Source organism: Larus michahellis, chromosome 1, assembly GCF_964199755.1.
Source record: "Larus michahellis chromosome 1, bLarMic1.1, whole genome shotgun sequence".
NCBI lineage: Eukaryota > Metazoa > Chordata > Aves > Charadriiformes > Laridae > Larus > Larus michahellis.
In genome coordinates, this window is record NC_133896.1 from 146890482 (window position 1) to 146911663 (window position 21182).

At 46.9% G+C, this 21182-nt stretch overlaps 2 protein-coding genes across 5 annotated transcripts in view; both read left to right on the top strand.

The window, feature by feature from the left end:
• The window catches only part of ZBED1 (zinc finger BED-type containing 1), a 55607-nt gene extending 34794 nt beyond the window's left edge, over nt 1-20813 (top strand). Inside the window, exons 1-2 of one of the 3 annotated variants that reach the window (XM_074607350.1) lie at nt 8601-8738; nt 15876-20813. In XM_074607350.1, the coding sequence (XP_074463451.1) occupies nt 15927-18014 (2088 nt within the window). In that variant the 5' untranslated portion in view covers nt 8601-8738; nt 15876-15926 and the 3' untranslated portion in view covers nt 18015-20813. Of the gene's footprint in view, nt 1-8600; nt 8739-9089; nt 9410-15875 lie in introns of those variants that run through there. The other 2 variants (XM_074607358.1, XM_074607367.1) reach the window with 2 other exon arrangements.
• Nucleotides 8421-21182, top strand: part of DHRSX (dehydrogenase/reductase X-linked) — a 167387-nt gene continuing 154625 nt past the window's right edge. The window contains exons 1-2 of one of the 2 annotated variants that reach the window (XM_074607388.1): nt 8618-8735; nt 9353-9409. In XM_074607388.1, coding sequence (XP_074463489.1) covers nt 8618-8735; nt 9353-9409 — 175 coding nt within the window. Of the gene's footprint in view, nt 8739-9352; nt 9410-21182 lie in introns of both variants that reach the window. The other variant, XM_074607379.1, reaches the window with a different exon arrangement.

Consider the following 21182-nt stretch of genomic DNA (forward strand, 5'->3'; position numbering starts at 1 on the left):
TGCTAAAGTAGCTTATCCTAAACTTATCAATTAATAGTCAAAGTGACATGTAGTGGATCACTGGTCTTTTGCAAGTTTCTAGAAAAAAAACCCAACACCCTAGTTTTAAGAAGTAGCTTTAAAGATTGGAACTCTTCACTTGAATTATTGGTTGGTTTGGATTAAGGCCTTTTACTAGATGAAAAATACTTGTTATAAAACAGGCTTAAATCTTAGTTTTAAAAGCTTCTTATGCATGTGAACTACCTATGTCATTTTATAGTGTCATGGTGGTACTTAAAAGCATACTCTCACACACGAAAAAAACCCAAACCCAGAAACTAAAAATAGGTCTAACATATATAGAAGCAGTGATATCCGAGTCCTTTATGTTAGGCTTATCATCATTAATTACTGAATGTAAATGGCTGTAAAACAGCAGCAACAGATTAGAAAGCAATACAAACCCAAGGCTAATCCAAAATCCGAAAAGCGCCGTTTCTAACCACTGCGCCTCGTGGGAATCCCAACGTTATCTATTGGGCTCGAGCAATCTCAGCTCTGAGGGCAGCCGGCAGACTGCGAAATACCCACTTTGTTGCATGTTTGTGAGTCTCTAGTGAACGATTTTTAAAAATGGTCGATCTTTCATTCTGCACTGTCTCAGCAGAGTGGGATGTGATGATGGTGTTGAATTAAACTGCTGTCTAAATAGACTTGGAAATTAAACTATCATAAGTAACACATTATGTATAATCGGAATAGTTTATTACCCTTGAAAAATACGAAGGCTAATGTCGTACGTATAATCAGAATCAGACATCTTTCAATAATTTTGAAAGTCTGTTCTTAACAACCGTCAGGATGAGCCCTTGGCTTTCTCCAGCCCTTAAATTATTTTTATCAGCAAAATTGATTGCCTTTGATAATTTCTAGTGCATATATTCTAGGGGATCAAACTACAATTCTGGAACATTTTATGCTTTCTCACAGAGCAGTGTTAGAGGAGAAAGCGTAAGGTCGGAGCCCGGCTGAATCTTCCCTTCAGTTGTTCTTAAGGCAGCTTTGGCACTGTCATCACACTACGATTTGCTTCTCTACTGACAAAAATGATACAAAGAATGAAAAAAGCTGAGTGTTTAGAGCGATTTGGATCACCCTAAGGACAAGGAATGAGAAATGTGAATTTGTCCACAAGAATAGCAAATTTTTATTTAGCTTTTCCCTTTAAATTTTAAATTTCGAGTGATTAATTTTTTTGGCCTTGCTAGCTTTTTATGCAGTTGCTTTGTGCTCAGTAAATTAATGTAATGCTATAGAATAGCCAAAATCCAAACCATCGCTACACAAGCCAAACATAAACAAGTTATATAACCTTGCAATCATTCATTTATTAAAGTAAGTGGAAAATTCAAGGCGTACGTAATCTTTTTGGACAACTGACAGGCAGGTGTGATCGAGAGAATGGGGAATCCAGTGATTGTAGGCAGATAGAGAGACAGGTTTGTCTGGGTGATTAGGAAGTAAAGTGAAATGGAATCGACAAAAACGGGAGAGAGCGTCGGCTGCCCCAGGACAAGGAGAAGTAACAGGGCAGAGACCTTTTAGAGGAACCAGCTGCAGCAGTGATGGGCAAGTGTCTGGGGAGATGCGGGCGCCAGGACCCCTCGACAAAGAGGAGTGCAAAGCAGCCGTGCCAGAAAAGTGACAAAAAGGAGCGCAGAGCGGGCTTAAGGAACTGCCGGACCCTCTCCCATTCTCAATAATCCCCCTGTATAGTCAGTATAGAAGGGAAAAAGGCAACACCGGGCTTCAGGCACCTCCCAGCTCAGGTCACTGTACGCATCCCTCCTGTTTGTGGTCCACCTCCCCGAACACCCCACGAGCACACCTCCGCCTGGTGTCAGGGGGGGCAGCTGGTCCCAGCCCCAGCCCTTTCGCAGGAAGGATGGTTTTACTGCACCAGGGCTGTTGAGCTCCACTTGCTTTCAGATGTCTTGACACTACACGCCAGATCAGCTCACGCAACATCACTGCTCCTGAAAATTGCCCATCTTCATCCTTCCCGCTGCACGCCGTGAGCGGGGTTAGCAGTGAGCTGGACCATTTTTCAGCAAAGCTAAACCAAAGCCAACCCACCTCTAGCCTTTCCCACAACTCCTATTTTCTGTCATCTGCACGTCTTCCTTTGCTCAGCATTTGCATCGTGTTTTGGCCTGATCTTCTTCCCTCCAGCTTGTTCTGCGCATCTCTTTACCCATCACCGCGTTTGCTCTCTCATATGCGGCAGCCCTAGAGACAGGCAGTCGGAAACACCCCAGCTAGTCTTTAACAACAACAACAGCAACAAAAATAAGAGATGCTCTTCCCATCCTGAAGTCGCAGAGCGCTGCGGGCAGGACCTGCCCCCAAGGAGCCCCGGAAATCTGTGCAGTTAAGTACAAAAAGCATAGCGTCGTTCCTAAAGACAACACATATTAGCTCCGATCCAAGAAGTCAATTGGCAAAACAGGAATACGTGATGGGAAGTATCTTTACACCGGTGTGAGGCGCACACAGGCAGAGCAGGGCACAAAGCCAGCTCACTTCAAGCTGTATGAAAAGTTCACAACAGGTGAGAATTGCCTTCTGAGGGCAGCAGAAGATGCCTCCCCTGACTGTCCCATGAGCCACAGCCCCGACCACACACGCGTTTCTGTGTGGCACATTTCTGGACCGCTCTGAAGATCTTGACATCCAAACTCCACCTCCCAGCTTCCTTGTCCTGGCCACCCATCCATCATCAGTGTGAGGGCTCCCTGCTTGTTGTGTGGAGTCGCCTGCTTATCTGTACCAGGTGGGACCTAACGCAGCCGGCATGCCCAAAACCAAGGCTCCCACGTATTTGCGGGGTTCGGTCTCACCGTTTCCCAAGGCCGGCCGTGACAGCAGCGAGTGTGGTCTTCAGGGAAGTGCCTGCAGACGAGGATGGATGAGACCAGTGAACTTTGCTACTGAACCTTGAGTACTAATGGCAGCGGTGTTGTCATAGCCCCGTTCGGCTAAGGGGACGGGCAGGGTTGCCTGCGCCTGAAAGCTCGTCTGTTGTGTTCCTCCCAACGGACAATACTGCCTTGTGCAATGTTGTTGTACCTGGTACTCAAGTATTCGTGCAAGCAGCTGCAACAAAAATGCAGGTGCAGATCAACTCGTGATATCCAGTTCATGAGGGGTGATTCTGTTTTTTTTTTATTTCCTTCACATTAGAGCGGTGCTAACCAAGTTTCTGATGAAAGACGTGTTTATCTTATAGTACTGCTAAGGCGGAGATCATAGACACATGGAGGACCTGGTGTCATGGAAAACTCTTGCTTTGGACCATAATCATCCTCTTGGCTGTTTGCTGAACCCTAACAAAATCCTCTTAGCTCTGGGCTGGGCAGTGTTGCACAGAGTATGCCACAGCTGCTTGCAGACATCACTATACAAACATTGAAATAACCACAGGGCAATTATTGACACTAGATATTTTTTAACACATATGAACTAACTGTCAACAAATCCATTTCTATAGTGGGCATAATTAATCTTTTTTTTTTTTTTCCTCAATAGCATTATTCTATGGGTGTCAGAAAGTTGCCAGTCCACCTTGCTTGTTTAAATCTGTCTGAAAATTCCCCCGCTCCTCTCCCACCTTGACTAATAGAAACAACACCGTGCCATTTTGCTGCAACAGCTTTTCCCTTACCCCATCCAAGACATTAAGGTGTGTACTAGCCAGGGTTGGATGCGGTATGGAAACTCGATATCCTGCTGTTATTTTGCTCTGATTTCCCCATGAAAGTCAATCACTTTGTTTCACTCTCCTTTTAGTGTAGGTTTTTGTTTCTTTTCTTCTGTTTGGTAAATATGCTGGATATTACCTCCCTCCCCACCCAGTTGCTTGGCATCCTCTGTGGGCCAGATCTTCTCAAAGGCCTTTTGAAACCTCGTGTGTGTTAATCGATGAGTTTATCTACTTCAGGACATTTTCAAATAAAGTCCCAGAACTGATTCCCCACTGCTGAAATACAGTCCTTGCTACAGGTGTTTTGTTATTCTTTCAGCCAATTCACAAAGTCAAGTTGGCGAGTACAGTTTGTAGGCTGTTAATACCCTCACTCAATTCTAAACAGATTTACTATTTTTAAGTGTTTTATCACAGCAGTTCTTTTTAACAAAAGCTTGTGTATTTTTGTCAGCAGCTGCGCCATGTCCCTGCAGAAGTTTTGTACGTAAACACATGTGTTTGGGGATATATTTTCTTAAAATTTGTATTTATTTATTTATTTTTGTTATTGCTTTTTTCTGCATGCCACCTTCTGACTCTTTGGTCCCTGAGTCTTGGCTGAACCGCAGGGGGGATGCTCTGACCTTACCTGATGTGGAGTAGGGGTACTGGGGGGGGTGGATGCCCAGCCCCAACTACTCATGCTCCAGGCTTTCCGGACCAGATACTTCCTGAAAATGCAACATGCGCTGAATACTCAGATGCACAAATACAGTAGTCACTGCAGGGGCGGTCGCTTTAAAAAACCTGAGCGGCAGCAATAAGCACACTGTGCTTCTCGCAGTAACAGCTGAGTGGTGTGAGCATTTGGTTGAAGAGGGGGAAGTTATCCCTACTCCAGGACTCTATTTGCACTTCTTAGTCCATATTCTTCTCCAGTCTAAAAAGCGTAGGCTCTTCAGGGAACATGGACTGCAACTGTGTCCCCTTGTTCCCATGAATTCAAATGCTAGGCTAGAAAAACTCGTGTTTCTTTTCTTTACTGTATTCCTGGGCTTCACATCCTTATGACTATAACCACCCCGGCAAGGGGCAGTTTTTCCCAACGAGACTATTTTCTTGAAAAGTGAAATACCTGAAAAAGACCAAGAGGGATCAAAAGCCACCCCGCTTCGTGGGCAAATGCTGTAGCACTGGTTCTGTCAGGCAGAAGGTCGGTCTTACACCCATCTACTATTTCCCCCAGCGTCACCAAAGAAAAATAAACGTGTCCCATTAGTTGATTGCCCACAGCAGAGGAGCCTGCTCTCAGTCCCTGGGACTTCCTACTGCGTAGCTTGCAGACACCTCTCCCCTTGGCAAAGTTTCTTTACCCTTCCAGGTAACCGACCCTCCCCCAGCTACTATGGAGGGTGCCTAAGACCTTACTGCTCCGGATGGTCCTGCTGTTCTCAAGCGCCCAACATTAGGCAAGACGATGCCTACTTTGAGGGTACCGAAGATGACTTTTTTTGCATGGGCTGGGGGGAAGCATGTGCGGCCTGTCAAAATTGTCTGCAGGTGCTCCAAACCCACCATGAATTCCAGACGGAATCCCAACCGACTGTTTCCCAGCACTGCCTAATCTTGGTAGCACCTCCCTCCTGAACCTGAAAGCTCCTCAGGCATTTAACTTTATTCACCCACACATGTTAAAGAGATCCTGTTTTGGGAAGATAGGCACTTATCTCTTGCCTCAAGTCCCACTGCAATCCAGCTTAGGGAGACAGGCATTTAAATCCCTTTTAGAAGCCTGAAAAATTAGCAGCAGTCAGAATTATGTCTGGCTTCTTCCGGCGCGGGCCACCAGCTTTGACATACGTGCGAAACGGAGAGAGCACGTCTCGAGCTAAGCACGGGAGTGGAAGCGTGCACGTTACCGTTTGAGAGGGATTGATGTGACACCCTCAACACCTTACGAGACTGCCCCAACTATTACGCTGTGCACGGGCAAAAAAGCACCGACCTCTCCTACTTGAACTTGAACCACCAGGTGGTGAATACCAGGAGCTGTTGGCTCCAGTTCTTGTCTCAAGGGGAGCGAAACCAAGGGAGCCAACTCACATAGCTGGAAAAGATGCGTCGCACAGAAGATTGTCATGGAACAAATGAGAAAAATAGGGCATAACCTCCTAACCCTCCACCCCGTGCCATAGAGCGTCTGAACTGCTGGGCTAACCTGGGGTTCGCTTTTGTCTGCTCTGATGTGGCCCCGTGCCTCGCGCGTTCCTGGCTGCAGAGCCTCTCGGCTGCAACACCTACCCTCCACGCTACCTGTCGGTTGCTGATTATGCCATTCTGCTGGGAAGTTTGAGCTCAGGGCTTAATTAGAGCCTAGAAACATCACCCACTTCCTTTCTTACTGCTTTATGCATCTTTATGCAAAATGTGGGTGGAAGCACCGTGATCACATACTGCTTCATTAGTGCCGGTCCTGCAGGAGGGACAGATAGGCTGGAAGCATGTGTGGATAGAGCTTTATTACCGTTTCTGATGACTTTCCAAGAGGGTATCTGTGCTCTAACTGCAGGCTGGCTTTGCCCGCTGGTGCTGTGAGTTCACTTACCCTCGGTGGAAAGGAGCCCTCTAAGCACCTCAAAGGAAGCAGTTGTCTTCTGCAGGTCTTCAGAAGTGCCTCTCTCTGTCCCGGTACAGTAAAGCTGAGGCAAATACATTGCCTCTTTTGTCCCTTTCAGGGCTCAGACACCTAAAATTTCATTGAGGTCATAACGTCTCAAGTGAGGTGGCTAAAGTAGATGGACAAGATTCCAGCCTGAATACTCAAAGCTTCACAGTTAATGGTTGCAAGAAAAAAACCTCAAAATACCAGTAAGAAGTACATGGTGACTGTTGAAAACCAAAGAAAAGGAAGTATCAATTAAAATCAGGGTGTATTATAAAACACTATTTGAAAAGAATCAAAGACCTACAGCCTTTTGTTAGCATTTTCATTTCTCCTCTGCTTCATGTTCCATCAGCCTTTATAAAAAAAAATGTAATGTAGTGTTGAAACAAATTTTCCTCATCCTTTCTGTGAAGCCATACTCATGAACCGCAGAAGGTTGAGAATAATTCTAACACCTTGAGAAAAAGTAGTGGGACTAATGAGACCATAATGTTAACCCATTGGTTCTTCCCTACTTAGTCTAATTCTTTGGATAGCGTTGCCTGAAAAAAGACAGAGGAGTATTTATTTCCATAGCTTGAATACTCATCGATTGATTTTATTATACTAGAAAACCTGAGACAGCATGGTATATTTATACACAGATCGTGTAAATACACTGTAGGCAAATCTCACAGTTTCATGTTGCAAAGGGCTTTCATTAATGCTGTAGTTCTGAGAAAAGGATGTAAAGCAACATAAAGGAGCCGAGATTTGATTTTTACTGTGATAAGTTGAAAGAATAATTCACCTTTACTAAACGTCAGTTTCTTCTTTCATGTCTTTTTATGTGATGCTCTTTCTACCACTCGGTGCATGGTTGAGAACAATATACATCAAGAATGAATCCTTCATTGATGTGACTTCATGATGTTCTGTTTATTATTTATGTTTGCATAATTGCATGTGATAATAAAAGAAAAAATAATTCACCAGAGATACATAAAATTAAATGGTTGGTTTTGTCCCGGAGCAACTACACACTATGCTTTTACTTTATGCATATTTCTGGCAGACGAGAGAGTCAGTTCTGCTGAGTGATCTGATACTGAAAAAGTATATTGCTAATTGTAATTTTTCTAGAAAGTACGTATTTTTTTTGAAGGGGAGGAGGAGATTACATTTCCAATGCACTTCCAGAAATTTGTATGGCTCCCTGTCCTCAAAGACAAAATGTTGCCTAAGGATTTGAAATTGAATATATGTCTCCTCTTGTGAGAGGACTATAAATATTTTTTGTTCTGTATTGATACTGTGTATGAAACGCCGCCAGTTGTGTGAATGAAAACCACCGCACCAGAGCCAGGCGCCGTGTTTCCTGCAGCCGAAACCAGGCATCTACCAGAAGAACTGGTAGGCAGGACGCGCTCTTCAGTCCCAAGCACTCAAGTGTCTCAAAAATAAGGCTGAGGATTTAAAACACTCAACTTTTGAGATAAACCACGCGATACAGTAGGTATCGCTGTGAAGAATGCACTCCAGAGGCTGGTATGAAATTTAGGCTGCCGATGCAGGAAGGCTTGGTACGTAATTTGGAGAAATCGGTGCCTGCCAGAGCCCGACCAGGAGAGGATCGAGCTTGAGGGATGCCGGAGGTGACAGGGGGGATGCCCAGACGGGGCGATGCCCACGGGATTCGGCACCAGCCACCCCTCATCCCTATCAGGGAGAAGGGAAACAGGGAGACACCTCAACGAGCCGGGGATTCCGAGACACAGACACAGCCGGCTGCCTCCTCCCCGCCCGGACACCTCGGTGGCTGCAGCAGACCTGGCTCCAGCTCTCCCTTGCACCCAAAACGCGGCAGCCTGTCCGCCCCGCCGCCGCCCGCCACCGTCCGCCTCCGAGCGCCGCTCACCCTCGCCCCCTCCCCAGCTCCCCGGCGGGGGCCGAGCTGCCGTCCCGCCGCCGCCGCCCCTTCCCTCCCCACGCCGGCCTCGCCGCGGCCCTTCCCCCGCCGCACATGCCCAGAAGGGCGGGAGCGGCGGCGCGCCCGGGCGCTGCTGTGACAGCGGCGGCGCTTTCCCTTCCGCTGGCTGGGGGCCGCGCCGCGCTTCCCCCCGCCCCGGCCCGGCCCGGCCCGGCGGAGAGTCCACCGTGCGGGCCCACAGGCCGCTCGCTCGACCGCCCGCCTCGCCCCTTGCCCGCCTCGCCCCGAGCCCGCCGCCGCGGGGCGGGAGGCGGCCATGTCGCTATTGTCTGCGCTGGTGCCCTTGCTCCGGGTGTACCGCATCGGCCTCCTCGTCATCCTGCACCAGCTGCGCCGCCGCCTCCTCTTCCTCCGCCCGCGCTGCCCCCCGGCCGCAGGTGAGCACCGCGGGGCGGAGCGGCTGCGGGCCGGGGGGCGGCTCCGGGCCAGGGGAAAGGGGCGGGGGGGGGCGGCAGCGAGGGGGAAAGTTTGCGGGGAGCGCCGGTGCCCCGGGGAGCGCGGAGCCGGGACCTGGCGGCCCGGCCCGGCCCGGCCCGGCCTCGCCTGGACAGCCGCGACCTTGGTCGCGGCGGGTCGCTCGGGCCGCGCCGCTTCTCCGGCAGCGGGGCTAAGGCCCCGCGGCGGCCCCGGCCGCCGCCGGGATCCTCCCCCGCTCCCCTCCGCGGGCCGGGCCCACCGCGCCGCCCCGAGGGGCAGCGGCCCTGGGGGAACGGGGGAGGGGGGGGGAGGGTGCTGCGGCTGGCGGGGCGCCCTCTCCGCCCCCGCCGCGCCGAGCCCCGCCCTTGCTGCCGCCGGCGGGCGGCGGGGCCCCGGCCCCGTCCGGCCCCCCCCAGGGCCGCGGCCGCCCCAGACTCGGGGCGGGGCGGGGGGCCGGGCCCGGGAGGGGCGCCTGGCTGCACGCCGGGCTGACTGCGGCCTCGGGAGGCGGCGTGGGGGCTCGGCGGGCCCGGGGGGACCCGCTTGTCCTCTTCCTCCGGTGTTTTTTATCTGCCGGTTTCGCCTCAGACCTCGGCTCAGAGCCCCGTGGGCGCAGCCTCCCTCAGCCCAGGTAGGTGCCTGGAAGGCGGGCGGCGGCCCGCAGCCCTCCCGCCGGCCCGGCCGTGGAGCCCGGCGCTGCCGCCACCCCGCCGTGCCCCCGCCCCGCCGCCGGCCCCGCTGTCGCTCTCCGCCCGGCGGGGCGCTGGGACCGCCGGCCGCGGCCTCCTCGCCCCGGCCGCTCCGGGAGGGAGGACGCGCCCGCGCTCTGGAAACTTAATTCTTGGCTAAGCGGCTGTCAGTCGCTGACAGCCCGTGAGCTGACAAGTGAGTGACACTTGTGCTTTTCCCCAAGGGACTGCAGGTTAGTTATCCGTCGGAGAAGTTACCTTTTTTTGCACTTTTGCCATGTGGGTCAACAGCATGCGGAATACTGACTAGAGGAAACTTTTGAGTTTGCCAGAAAACGAAGATCTGAATTTCTTCTTTCCCTCACATCATACTTGAAGACTTTAAAATACTTCTGAGTTTATAAACTTCCAGCAAAACCACGAGTCCGGACGGACGCGTAGGGTATCGTCAGAGCCGAGCGTATGACTGCACGCACGTCAGAGCCTTTAACTTTCTCTGCTGACCAACGAATGAGCCTTTGTGGCTCTGTTGATAGTCCTAACCAGAGGAATGGTAAAAAAACAATAATATTGAGAGGGCATAGTGTTTTGGTAAGGGTTGAAGCAGATGAGGAAATTGTTTTAGAGAATTATCTGAAGTACTGGGGAGGAGATGGGACAAGTACACCACATAGTAAGAGTGTATTTGTGCATTTCATCACACATGCCATCCTTCGGTAGCATTTTATCTACTTTTTATCCATTCCCAATCCTTCTGTGATAGGCTGGGATACTCCTTTCTCGTTCTCAAAAGACAGAGATAAACCCCCCAAACAAACGGGAGAACCCTGGTGACAGAAAGGGCAGATGTGCGTACAGTTTGAAGTCATCTGAGCATTTTTCTAGCGTTAGTTTTTCTTGGCAGAGCAAAGCTGGGTATTGTGCCTAGGGTGTGTAACACTTTCCAAATCTTTTTTTCGAACCACAGAGAAACAGCATGACGAAAATGTGACCCGAGTGTTTTGTTGCAGTCTGTTCTTAGCTGCTATTGAAAAAAAAGAAGTGTTGAATTTGGAAATGCCGGAGGAAAGTAGTGAAGATCCAACCTGGGAAATGTCAGCTGCCTGAGTAGGACCAGGGCAGATTTGACAGATGTGGAAAGTTTTCTTTCAGCCCTAACTCGGGGTGGTTTCTTCCAAGGACAAGTAGTTTCCTCCTCAGATAGTTGTTTGTGTGCAGTTGCTTCTTGGCAGTTACCTGCTGCCTTGCGTCGACTCGCCGTGTCCAGCCACTGCTTAAAAAAAGGGAATCACCTTGTCAACGGGAACTTTTTTACCCAGAGTGACCTCGTTTCCATAATAACTTCAAAATAGCGACTGCAGTGCAACAAAAAGTGAAAGTGTTGCTTAGAACATGCTTAATTAAAGCTTGGATCAGTAAACTGCGCTTGCTGTAAGAAAACGCCAAGTAACTTTTCCAGACAGTAAGCTAGGAAGGTGTGTATGTTTAAAACTTTCTATATCTTTTCAAGGGGGTGTCCTTAACTCTCACCGGTCCAGGTGTTTGATTGTCAGGGTGCCTTTCCCGGGGAAAAGCGGGGCTGGGGAGGGGAGGGCAGGGCGGTGGAGTCGGACCTGCCTCCTATCCCATTGCCTTGGCCCCACTTTCCCTGTCAGAGTTTCCACTCTTCATGCGGCAGCAGTGCAGCTCTCCCGTGGAAGGTTTGAGACTGAGGGATGCTTGGTGGCTCGTCCTCGAGCTCTGTGGGTGAGCGAAGGAGTCCAGTGGCAGTGCAACCCTTCTGCCTCCGAATTTTCCAAGAAAAGCTTGATTTCTTGCACTTGCCGGGAAGAAGTGTTCAGGATTTTAACCCAAGTAAACCGTATTAGTTTTGTTTTTCTTTTCTTTTTCTTTACCCTAACTTAGTCTAAGTTGCATGCTCTTGGGACGTGTGCTTTCACATGGCTTTTAAAAGTCACTGTCTGTTCTGTCACATCCTACTGGCGTTGATCTAATTTTTATAGATGGGATTCAAGACAGTTTTTTGGGGAAAGAGGACAGTTTGAGCTCTGAAATCTAGATGCAGTGCAAAAACTTGGTAATTGTTTTGATTTGCAAACTGAAAAGATAGTAATATTCGCTACTGAAGTGAGCCTGCCCCCCACACCCCCCTGCCCCAATACAGAGTCGGGAAGTTGGTCTGAAATTCTGATCCTGAAGCTCAGGGAAAGGAAATACAGAGCTGGGAGGATAAACGGGCTGCAGTCAGTGATTGCTTCGCTAACTAAAATCAGTGTGCAGAAGTAAAGGGGAACTTAAGTTTAACTTAGGTTAAAACATTTTCCAAGTACTAAATACATAAATGGTATAACTGCCGATACGTAGTGTAAATTGTGTTGGTGTTCAGTGGTCTAAATAATTAATAGTTTCATTAGAAATTACTGCTTGGATATGTTTGGGTTTTTTACAGTGCTTAATCTTAATTAATTAGGGAAAAAAAGCCCTGTGTGACTACAGATCTTGATATCGACCTCTTTTAAAAACAAAAATCTAATCAGTGCTTTGATAAAAGACAAACTAATATTAATTGTGAGACCAGAATATTAACACTGGAAACGTGGTCACTGAAAGTCATCCTACTGATAAGAAGAAGGGTTCATATAACAATAATAACAATATTAATAATAATAATCTCTTCTGATAATTTAAAAGCGTCTCAAGGAATTTATTTGGCATCTTTCTGCTGCGTTTTCTACTGTACGTGTTTCATTGAAATTTGGTAGGGGAAGACTAAATGCTGAATACTTTGTAGTTTTTGAAGTCTTCGTAGTAAAATTTGGTACGTGTCGTATAGAAAATTGGCTCTGAAGAAGGTGTTAGCGTGGCTGAAGTTCAGAAGACCTTAAAGCTGACTCCTGTTCTTCCTAGAAGTGATTTATCATCCATATTTTTAATTTACCCTGATTTCTAGGTAACCGGTATCATAATTTTTACTGAGTTTCTTTGCAATTAATCGTGAAATATTAAATTAGGAACATGCATCTCATAATTTCAGCTCATGTATTGAAGGCTTTTAGTGTTTATGAGTAAAGCATAATGATAGACCCAGCACTTCCTGCTCAAAGCCGTACGAGCTCTAGGTTGTAAAACATCCAGAGAAGCAGACCGGGTAGGAAGGATTGTCGGCAGGCAAAAAATGAAGTTGCACCTAACAATTAATCCCTCTCCCCCACGCACGCACCCGAGAGAGTTATTTAGGTAGTTTCAGAAGTGAGGAAACGCTCGTTTTCTGGTTGCCCCTGCACTGAATGAGGCAAGGCTTGTGCGACAACGATACCTACTGTGTAATTAGCGAGGGTGCCATCGTCGTGTGTGCACAAGGGGCAGAGCTAAGGTTGCACGCCCCACGTTTCCTCACATTCCCGTGCTTGGTTTCACAATCCCAGTGACTCTCAGATGGGGTTTTGAACCTATTTTCTTCACCACTGGGGAACCAGAGCCCTGCCTGGTGCGAGGGCGGCATCGCCACCCTCCACAACGCACGTTGTCGTCCCTGGAGCTTCAGCACTTTGGTCCAAGCTCTGCTGTGGGGTGGGAAGTCGTGGGTTTGTGTTAGGAGAGTGAGGGGGGGTCTGAGAGGTGTGAGGAGGCAGCACAGCCCACCCCAGGGAGAGTGGAGATGAAGTGCTCGGGCTCTTCCTCCTCCTGTGGCAGCTGAGTCCGCTGTGAGGCCAGCAGAAGAAGGATCCTGTCTGCAGGCTCTTAAAAGCCTGGGCCCTGGTGCTGGCTGGTGGTGGTGGCCAGATGCGTGGAGGAGACGAGGGAAGCAGCAGCTTTCTCTGAAGGTGCGCTCTCTTTCGATGTGGGTGGGAACTCAAGGGAGAAAGGAAGAGGCGCGTTTGTAGCCTTAAGGCTTCTGCGTGCGGAAGGGTTTTCGGCAGACCAAAGTGGCAGTAGTTGTTTTTATCATGGAAAGTTTGGCGAGCTAAAAGAGAGCGTTTTCTTCAGCTGCCCTTGTAACAAGCTGCAGCACTTCCCAAAGGCAATGGGGTGCTCCATTCCCAATGGATTTCATTCTGCGAGGTGCTGGTGTCTTCAGTTTGGCTTGGAGTTGAAGCTCTTAGAGATGAAGCTGCTCTGTTTTTTGTCAAGTCTAGGCTATGAACACTTTGTTTCACCAAACAAGGGAAAATTTACCTGTTCTTATAGAAAAATGAGGTGTGGGGGGTTTTTTTTGGTGGTTTCTTTTTTTTCCCCCATAGTGCAAGTTATGCTGTATAGCACTTGAGGAGAGGCAGGGATGATTAGCAGTTTATACTCGAGCTATTATGACAGCTGAAGTGTGGTTTACAGCATTATAATAAAGGCTCTGTTATGCTGGCATATCCTTAACTGTGGCAGTGCCACTCTGTGCCACTATTGCCAAGTGCCAGATCCATCTCAAAAGGATAAAGGGTGGGATGAGTCTGTAACACTCCCTTGCTCTAAAATAACTTGTATTTTATCAGTCTGTGATGAACTTTTTATGATCCAAGGTGTGTCATACTAATTTTAAATATTAAAGACACATCAACGCTTTTATTAGAGTGCTTTCCTCCTTGCTTCCAGGAACTGACACGTAACTGCAAAGGAAACTGTAAGATTTAATGAAATACTGGGAGCCTCTGTACTTCCTCGAGACACCGTGTCATGGATTGAAATGGAGGGATCTAAAAGCAATAATAATACATGCTGATATGACATATTTTGCCAATTCACAGTCTGGCGCTATGGCAGGGTTACATCATTATACATTACACCACAACAGCTGTGTTTAAATAAATATGTTTAGTCTTGGTAGACCTGTCTTTGGTTTTTCATTCAAGGCATTCAGAAAGTGCTGCAAAATACCAGCTATAGTTCAGAGAGAAAACGTCTTTTCTTGGGAATGTTCATCAAGAGCAGAAAGTACACCAGAGAAGCTTGCACACGTACTCTTTTTTTTTTTTTTTTGGTGTGTTTTTTTTTGTTTTTTTTTTTTGTTTTTTTTTTGGATATTCCCTTGCAGCAATATGAAAAAGTCAGATTGTTTCTTCCTCCCTGAACCAGCCAGTCTTAGCACCCGGGCATTTCTGGGCTTGAGGGCCAGTGCAGCTCCTGAGGAGCGTGGAAGGAGCAGTGCCATCGCTTTCAGGCGCCCTGCAGGGATGCTCCTGGTGTTTCTCTCCTTTCTTCCCCTGGGTTTTTGTGGAGGAGGTTGCATCCATGTTTAACTGATGGCTGCCTTCTCCTTCCCGATCCTGGCCAGGCACCTGGCAAAGGGCTTGTTGCTGTCACGGTGGCTCGGCTGGTGGTGTGGAAGGGATGGAGAAGCAGCAGCATGCAGTCATGCTGTGCAGTGGCTTGGCTTTTTGGTGTAGCGACATTGGCTCCGGCGGGTGCCAGCTGCCGACACTGTGCACAGGGACGCTGTAGGCCTTGAGTTGTCCTTGCATGTGACTGTTTGCACAAGAAGTGTTTTCCTGTGCAGATACTGAGGTACAGATTGCCAAGTCTTGCCTTATCGCCATGCTCATCTCTAGAGTGTCACCCCCTCCTGACTTCTGTAGCCTTTTGAAGAAAGTACAGCAAAATTATTTTTCTAGCTGATGTGGATAATAACATTTATTAGTGCTTCCCTGTCTGCTTTTCCTGTAATTATAATGCACTGTTATTCCAGGAACCACAATTGTGAACTAGTAGTTCAGGAGATGGCTTTGATTTTAGAAAGACGAGGACAGGAAAGGTGTCAGACGCGTATTGTTGATCTGCATGTAGGTTCAAACTCCTTTTCCTTTTATTTCAGTCAGAAAACATCTTTACATTTCAGAGGAGCATATTAATGGCCATAATTTGCATCACAGATTTTATTTTTTTTTTTTAGTATTTAAAACAAACCCTGGAACAGTTAGATTGAGCTAACACAGCTTTCAAAATAAACAAATAATAAAACCTTTGCTCCTTCAGTATCGGGTTTCAATTGAAATAAATGTTAACAGTGAAGTTCAATAACTCTTAGGCAAGAGGATGTTGGGACAGCCCTAACTATAACTTAGAGGCAGGAAAATGCTACAGCAGATGACCAGTTTGTGTGATGGTAATGCATAAACTCTGTGGTGGTGGTTACGCTTTCTGGACCCAGAATTACGTAATTCCAGAAACAAGATTTATGCTGCAGGTCTTCTAGCTCAGTTTCACAGCAGAATGTGATATATTAAAACCCTGCTTAATTTTTGACATTCTGATGGGCTTCTTGTAGGTCACACTTCCTGCAAATCTCATCTTTAAATTTGCAAATGTAATTAGTAAGGTAGGTTTCTTGATACGTTTGCAGAAACGCTGATTTCACGTAGTTAAGTGTGGTCAAACTTGTGCTTTCTCATTGTATCTTTATCTTACTGCCTTTATCAGGTACTCATTAATGAGTGAAGGATCAAAAGGTGGGACGGTGGCCAAGAAGCAATGGAGAATAAAAGTTTAGAAGGTTCCCCATCAGACCTAAAGTTAGTGGCTCACCCAAGAGCAAAGAGTAAAGTGTGGAAGTACTTCGGGTTTGATACCAATGCAGAAGGATGCATATTGCAGTGGAAGAAGATCTACTGTCGTATTTGCATGGCACAGATTGCCTATTCAGGAAACACATCCAACCTTTCCTACCACCTTGAGAAAAATCACCCTGACGAATTCTGTGAATTTGTGAAAAGTAACACCGAGCAAATGAGGGAAGCCTTTGCCACCGCATTTTCAAAAATCAAGCCGGAGTCGTCGCAGCAGGTCATTCAAGATAGCCTTATCATGAAGACCTACCAGAACTACGAAAACAAAAAGCATCAGGAACTGACATCTGCAGTCATCACCCTAATTTGCGAGGGCATGTATCCGGCCTCTATTGTTGATGAACCCACCTTCAAGGCCCTCTTGAGAACGGCGGACCCCAGGTATGAACTTCCTAGTCGAAAGTACTTCTGCACAAAAGCTATTCCCGAAAAGTACAATGCCATTAGAGAAATTGTGCTGAAAGAGCTCACCGAGGTTCTGTGGTGCGGCATATCCACGGACATGTGGAGGAGTGAAAACCAGAACAGGTCGTACGTAACCGTCGCGGTTCACTTTCTCAGCAGCAGTCCTGCCAACTGCCTGGCGGTGAATTCGCGGTGTTTAAAAACGTTTGAAGTACCGGAGGACAATACTGCTGAGACTATTACGCGAGTCCTTTATGAAACGTTCATTGAATGGGGGATCAATACAAAAGTCTTTGGTGCTACAACAGATTACAGTAAAGACATTGTGAAAGCTTGCTCTCTCCTAGATATTCCCGTACAGATGCCTTGTTTGGGGCACACTTTTAACGCAGGAATACAACAAGCTTTTCAGCTCCCCAAACTCTGCAGCCTTCTTGCCAGGTGCCGCAAACTGGTGGAATATTTTCAGCAGTCTACGGTCGCGATGTACATGCTGAGCGAGAAGCAGAAGCAGCAGAACATTCTCCACTGCATGCTGGTAAGCGACCGTGTTTCCTGGTGGGGAAGCACGCTGGCTATGCTGCAGCGCCTCAAGGAGCAGCAGTTTGTCATCGCGGCTGTTCTCGTGGAGGACAGCAACAACCACCACCTCATGCTGGAAGCCAGCGAGTGGAATACAATCGAAGGGCTGGTGGAGCTGCTGCAGCCTTTCAAGCAGGTTGCAGAGATGATGTCTGCTTCAAAGTACCCCACGATAAGTATGGTGAAGCCACTTCTCCACATGCTTCTGAATACTACCCTGAACATCAAAGAGAACGATTTGAAAGAAATCAGCATGGCAAAGGAGGTGATTGCTAAAGAGCTGTCAACCACCTACCAGCACACGCCTGAGATAGACATGTTTCTCAACGTTGCAACTTTCCTGGATCCCCGCTACAAAAAACTGCCTTTTCTTTCAGCCTTTGAGCGGCAGCAGGTTGAAAACAGAGTAGTGGAAGAAGCAAAAAGCCTGCTGGAGAAAGTAAAAGAAAATACCTTTAGGACTGAAGAAAAATTCTTCACTGTTTCAGAAGAGCCCCCTGTGAAAAAAATCATCATCTCCTCCACTCCTCCTCCCACCAGCGTCATCAACAACATGCTCGCAGAGATCTTTTGCCAGACGGGAGGCGTGGAAGACCAGGAGGAATGGCACGCTCAGATCGTTGAGGAGTTGAGCAACTTCAAGTCACAAAAGGTCCTTGGTTTAAACGAAGACCCGCTGAAGTGGTGGTCTGACAGACTCGCGCTGTTTCCAGTTTTACCAAAGGTTCTTCAAAAATACTGGTGTATTCTGGCCACGAGGGTCTTCCCTGAACGCCTTTTTGGTTCTTCTGCTAATGTTGTAAGTGCAAAGAGAAACCGGTTAGCCCCAGCTCACGTGGATGAGCAGATCTTTTTGTATGAAAACAGTCGGAATGGGTCTGAGGCAGAACCGGAGGATGAAGATGAAGGAGAGTGGGGTTTGGAACAGGAACAGATTTTTAATTTAAATGACTCGGTAAACGTAAACAACAATTTCTTTAATATCCGAGACAGTGGGTTTGTTTAACAGAACTGCTGCGGTACATTTAATAACAAAAAAAAAAAAGGTATTTGTCTTAAGTTACCAAAAATACTTCTGTTTTATGCTATGAATGCTGTAAATATGGAACAGTTGTAACAAACTTGATTTAGCTTCCATTGTCTATGTTTTTCCCACTGTCTTAAAACATGAATGACTTGTGATTAAACAGCACTGAAATGAATGAGGAAATAAATTCTACAAAGACCGTGATTTCTGACTGTGGCCCAGATTTCAGAAAGCACTTACCCATGTGCTTCCTTTCCACTTGCTTCAGTGGGAGACAAACACATGCTTATGTGCTTTCTATCATAAAAAATATTTTCCTGAATTAGGACCCAAAGCAAGGGAGTTTTTAAGATTCATGCCTCCATTTGTAAATCCTGTGTGACTCAGGATGTTAGCTTTAAATTTTGGATTTTAAAACAATTTTTTTAAAATCCATAAATCTGAGCAGCGAAGATTTTTAGAGTGTAATGATTTTATGGAATGAAAAAAGATCTTGAGCCTGATTTTCTTTTTCACTACCTCATGTCTTAGGCCTGGTCTATGCTAGAAAAGTTCAGCTGGTATAATTCTGTCGATTAGGGGACTGATGTGTTATTATTTTAACTGATACTCTGCTGGCATAGGCTGTAGTGTGGATGCACTTATACCGGGTTAAGTTATTTTCCTTTCCAGTGTGGTGTAAATGGTATAAACACTTCTGAACTGGTATTGTTGTGTCCACATTAGTCCGGTTTTACCATTTAACTGCAGCAGCTAAATGGCAACCCCTTTTCTCTGTCTTTTTTTTTTTTTTTTTTTCCCGTTTTCTGGTGTCTAGGCAAGCCCTGATTGTAGTCTCTTGTGCTTTTACAAAGTGGTAACGAAGCGCGCGGGGCCGGGGTGGCGTTGTGTTACCTTCGTTTGGTGCGAAGCAGGGAAGTCATCAGGCCCCTCGACGCTGGAGGGAGGGAGGGAGGGAAGGAAGGAGAGGGCGGTGAGACGTGTGTACGGGCCGCGGGTCTAACAAGTCTGTCTATGTTATAAAACCCTTAACCTCTTAATTTAAACGGGGACTTTGTCCAGGGTAGCTAGAAAATTTTGTTGGCAAGAAAAGCAAAACAAAAAGCTTTAATGTGTAAATATATTTAAAAGAAGGGGACCCCTCCATTTCCCCACATGTATTTAGTGTGTCTTTACGATTGTTTCTTATTATGTTAGCACTTAAAAACTTTTTTTTTTTTTTCCTCCTGTCTCTTTTTCATTCAGTTTGTAGAGTGGACTTTAGTCTGGTCCAGTCTAATGTTTGAGTACTGTTCTCGTTTAGTTGTTGTGTATTGTAATTGTTCCCTTTGTGTCTCTACGCCTAAGTGTTTTAAGCCCTTTTTTAGAACTTGGCAAACAAGAAAAAAAGAAAGAAAACGAACCCCAAGCCCCCCATCTCTTATGAAATACTGCAGGTCATAAACAAGATTAGAGCTCACGCTTGGCACGGAGTGGGATGGCAGCCAGCATTTTTCCCTGAGGTGCGGAGGAGGACTCTTGGCATTGTCCAGTTACAGTCAAGGTTCACTTGTAGTTTTATTTTTGTTACTGGTGTCTCGCTCCCCTCCCCCCGGCTTTAGTCTACAACTATGTTGAGCTCAACCTTTCTGGAGAGAGGCCTGTTGGAGACTGTCTGTTACTGTTCTGGAGGAAGAAAGTTTATTTTATTTTATTTTTTTTCATCACGGTGGTACCCACGGATGTTTGGTTGTAGAAAGGGCCCAGCCAGGAGGAACATACAAAAATGAGAATTGTGGTGGAATTGAATCTATTGCCAAACTGCTTGTTTATGTTTTGGTTTAATAGTTTTTGCAAGTTTGAGACCTCTGTGTTTTTTGTAGGTGGCGGGAAGGGGTGGGTGGGTGGGGAGGAAGGACAGAGGTTAGAATAAAGGAGTAAATAGCAGCACACTAGCTGGCAAGTTTAAACCCGGGGAAAAAATGCATTTAACAGGTGGTGTGGCACGTGTTTGGCTGTCAGCAAGCCTGGGTTTTCACTCTCCAGCTCCCTGAAAATTAATTTGCACTTGTAAAAAGTACACGCACAGCGCATCCCCTTGAATGTTGCTACTCCAGGGTGCGAAACACGGGCTTGGCCTAAACTCCCGCAGGTACGTAGGTTACCTGTGAGGGTAGCAAAGTCAAATAGTGGCAGGGAGCGAGATACGGCAGGTCCCTGTTGGATGTTACCTGAGCTCCCATGACACCCCTGTCTTGGTTTTTTCATCCCTTGAGTGCCAGCTGGTGTCAGTCCCATCTGCTTGCACCACCTTCCCCTGCTGCCACCGCTGGAGGAGCTGCAGAGATACCAGTGCCAGGCGTGCGGGTCCTCTCTTGAGCATCAGTTCAAAGCCGTGCCCTCGCAACCGAGGCAGAGCCCGGAGCGCCGCTCCCCCCCGTCGGCCCTTCAGCCTTCCCCTGTTGGCAGCACCCATCTCCCCTATCCATCTTCGTCCTTTTAGGGCTAAACATACGCCGTGACGCTCACAAGCAGTTTTACTGAAACCGGTGCCACGCACTACTCTCTTCCTTCCAGCTTCTTTTTATTTTTTGGTATCCAAAATCAAACTGTAGTCGGTTCAATTGATGTGTCTCGGTGTTCTTTTTAAAAAAAAAAAAAAAAAAAAGAGGAGAAGAAAAAGAAAAACCCCCCACAAAGCCATTGTTAGTCCTACCCGTTGTCTGTGAGATTTTTATTTAATGTCCTATAAGCCTGGAATATTGTTAAATAAACCAGAAAAATAAGTTAGTTACTAGATTATTTGTCTGATGTGTGTTCATATCTGCAGCACTTTATGACTTTGAACTCTTCTGCTACAAGGGGAGGTTATATTCTAAGGTTTTGAAGCTATGCATTTATTTTCCTTTTGATCCTGTAAGTTATTTAAAAAAAAATGCTGTACAAATCTTTTGGATTAAAAAAAAAATGAAGATGAAAAATGTCAGAAGTTTATAGACGGTTTCTCTCACTTAAATACGTGTGGTGTTTTTCATTTAACGACATAATTTTCTGTTGTTTAGTTGGGTGGAGAACCAAAGTTGCAGAGCTGTTTTAAATATTGCTACAACGTGAATTAAACTGTGGTGATATTGCCAAGGGTGGGCCCAGAACACATTTCCAAATTAC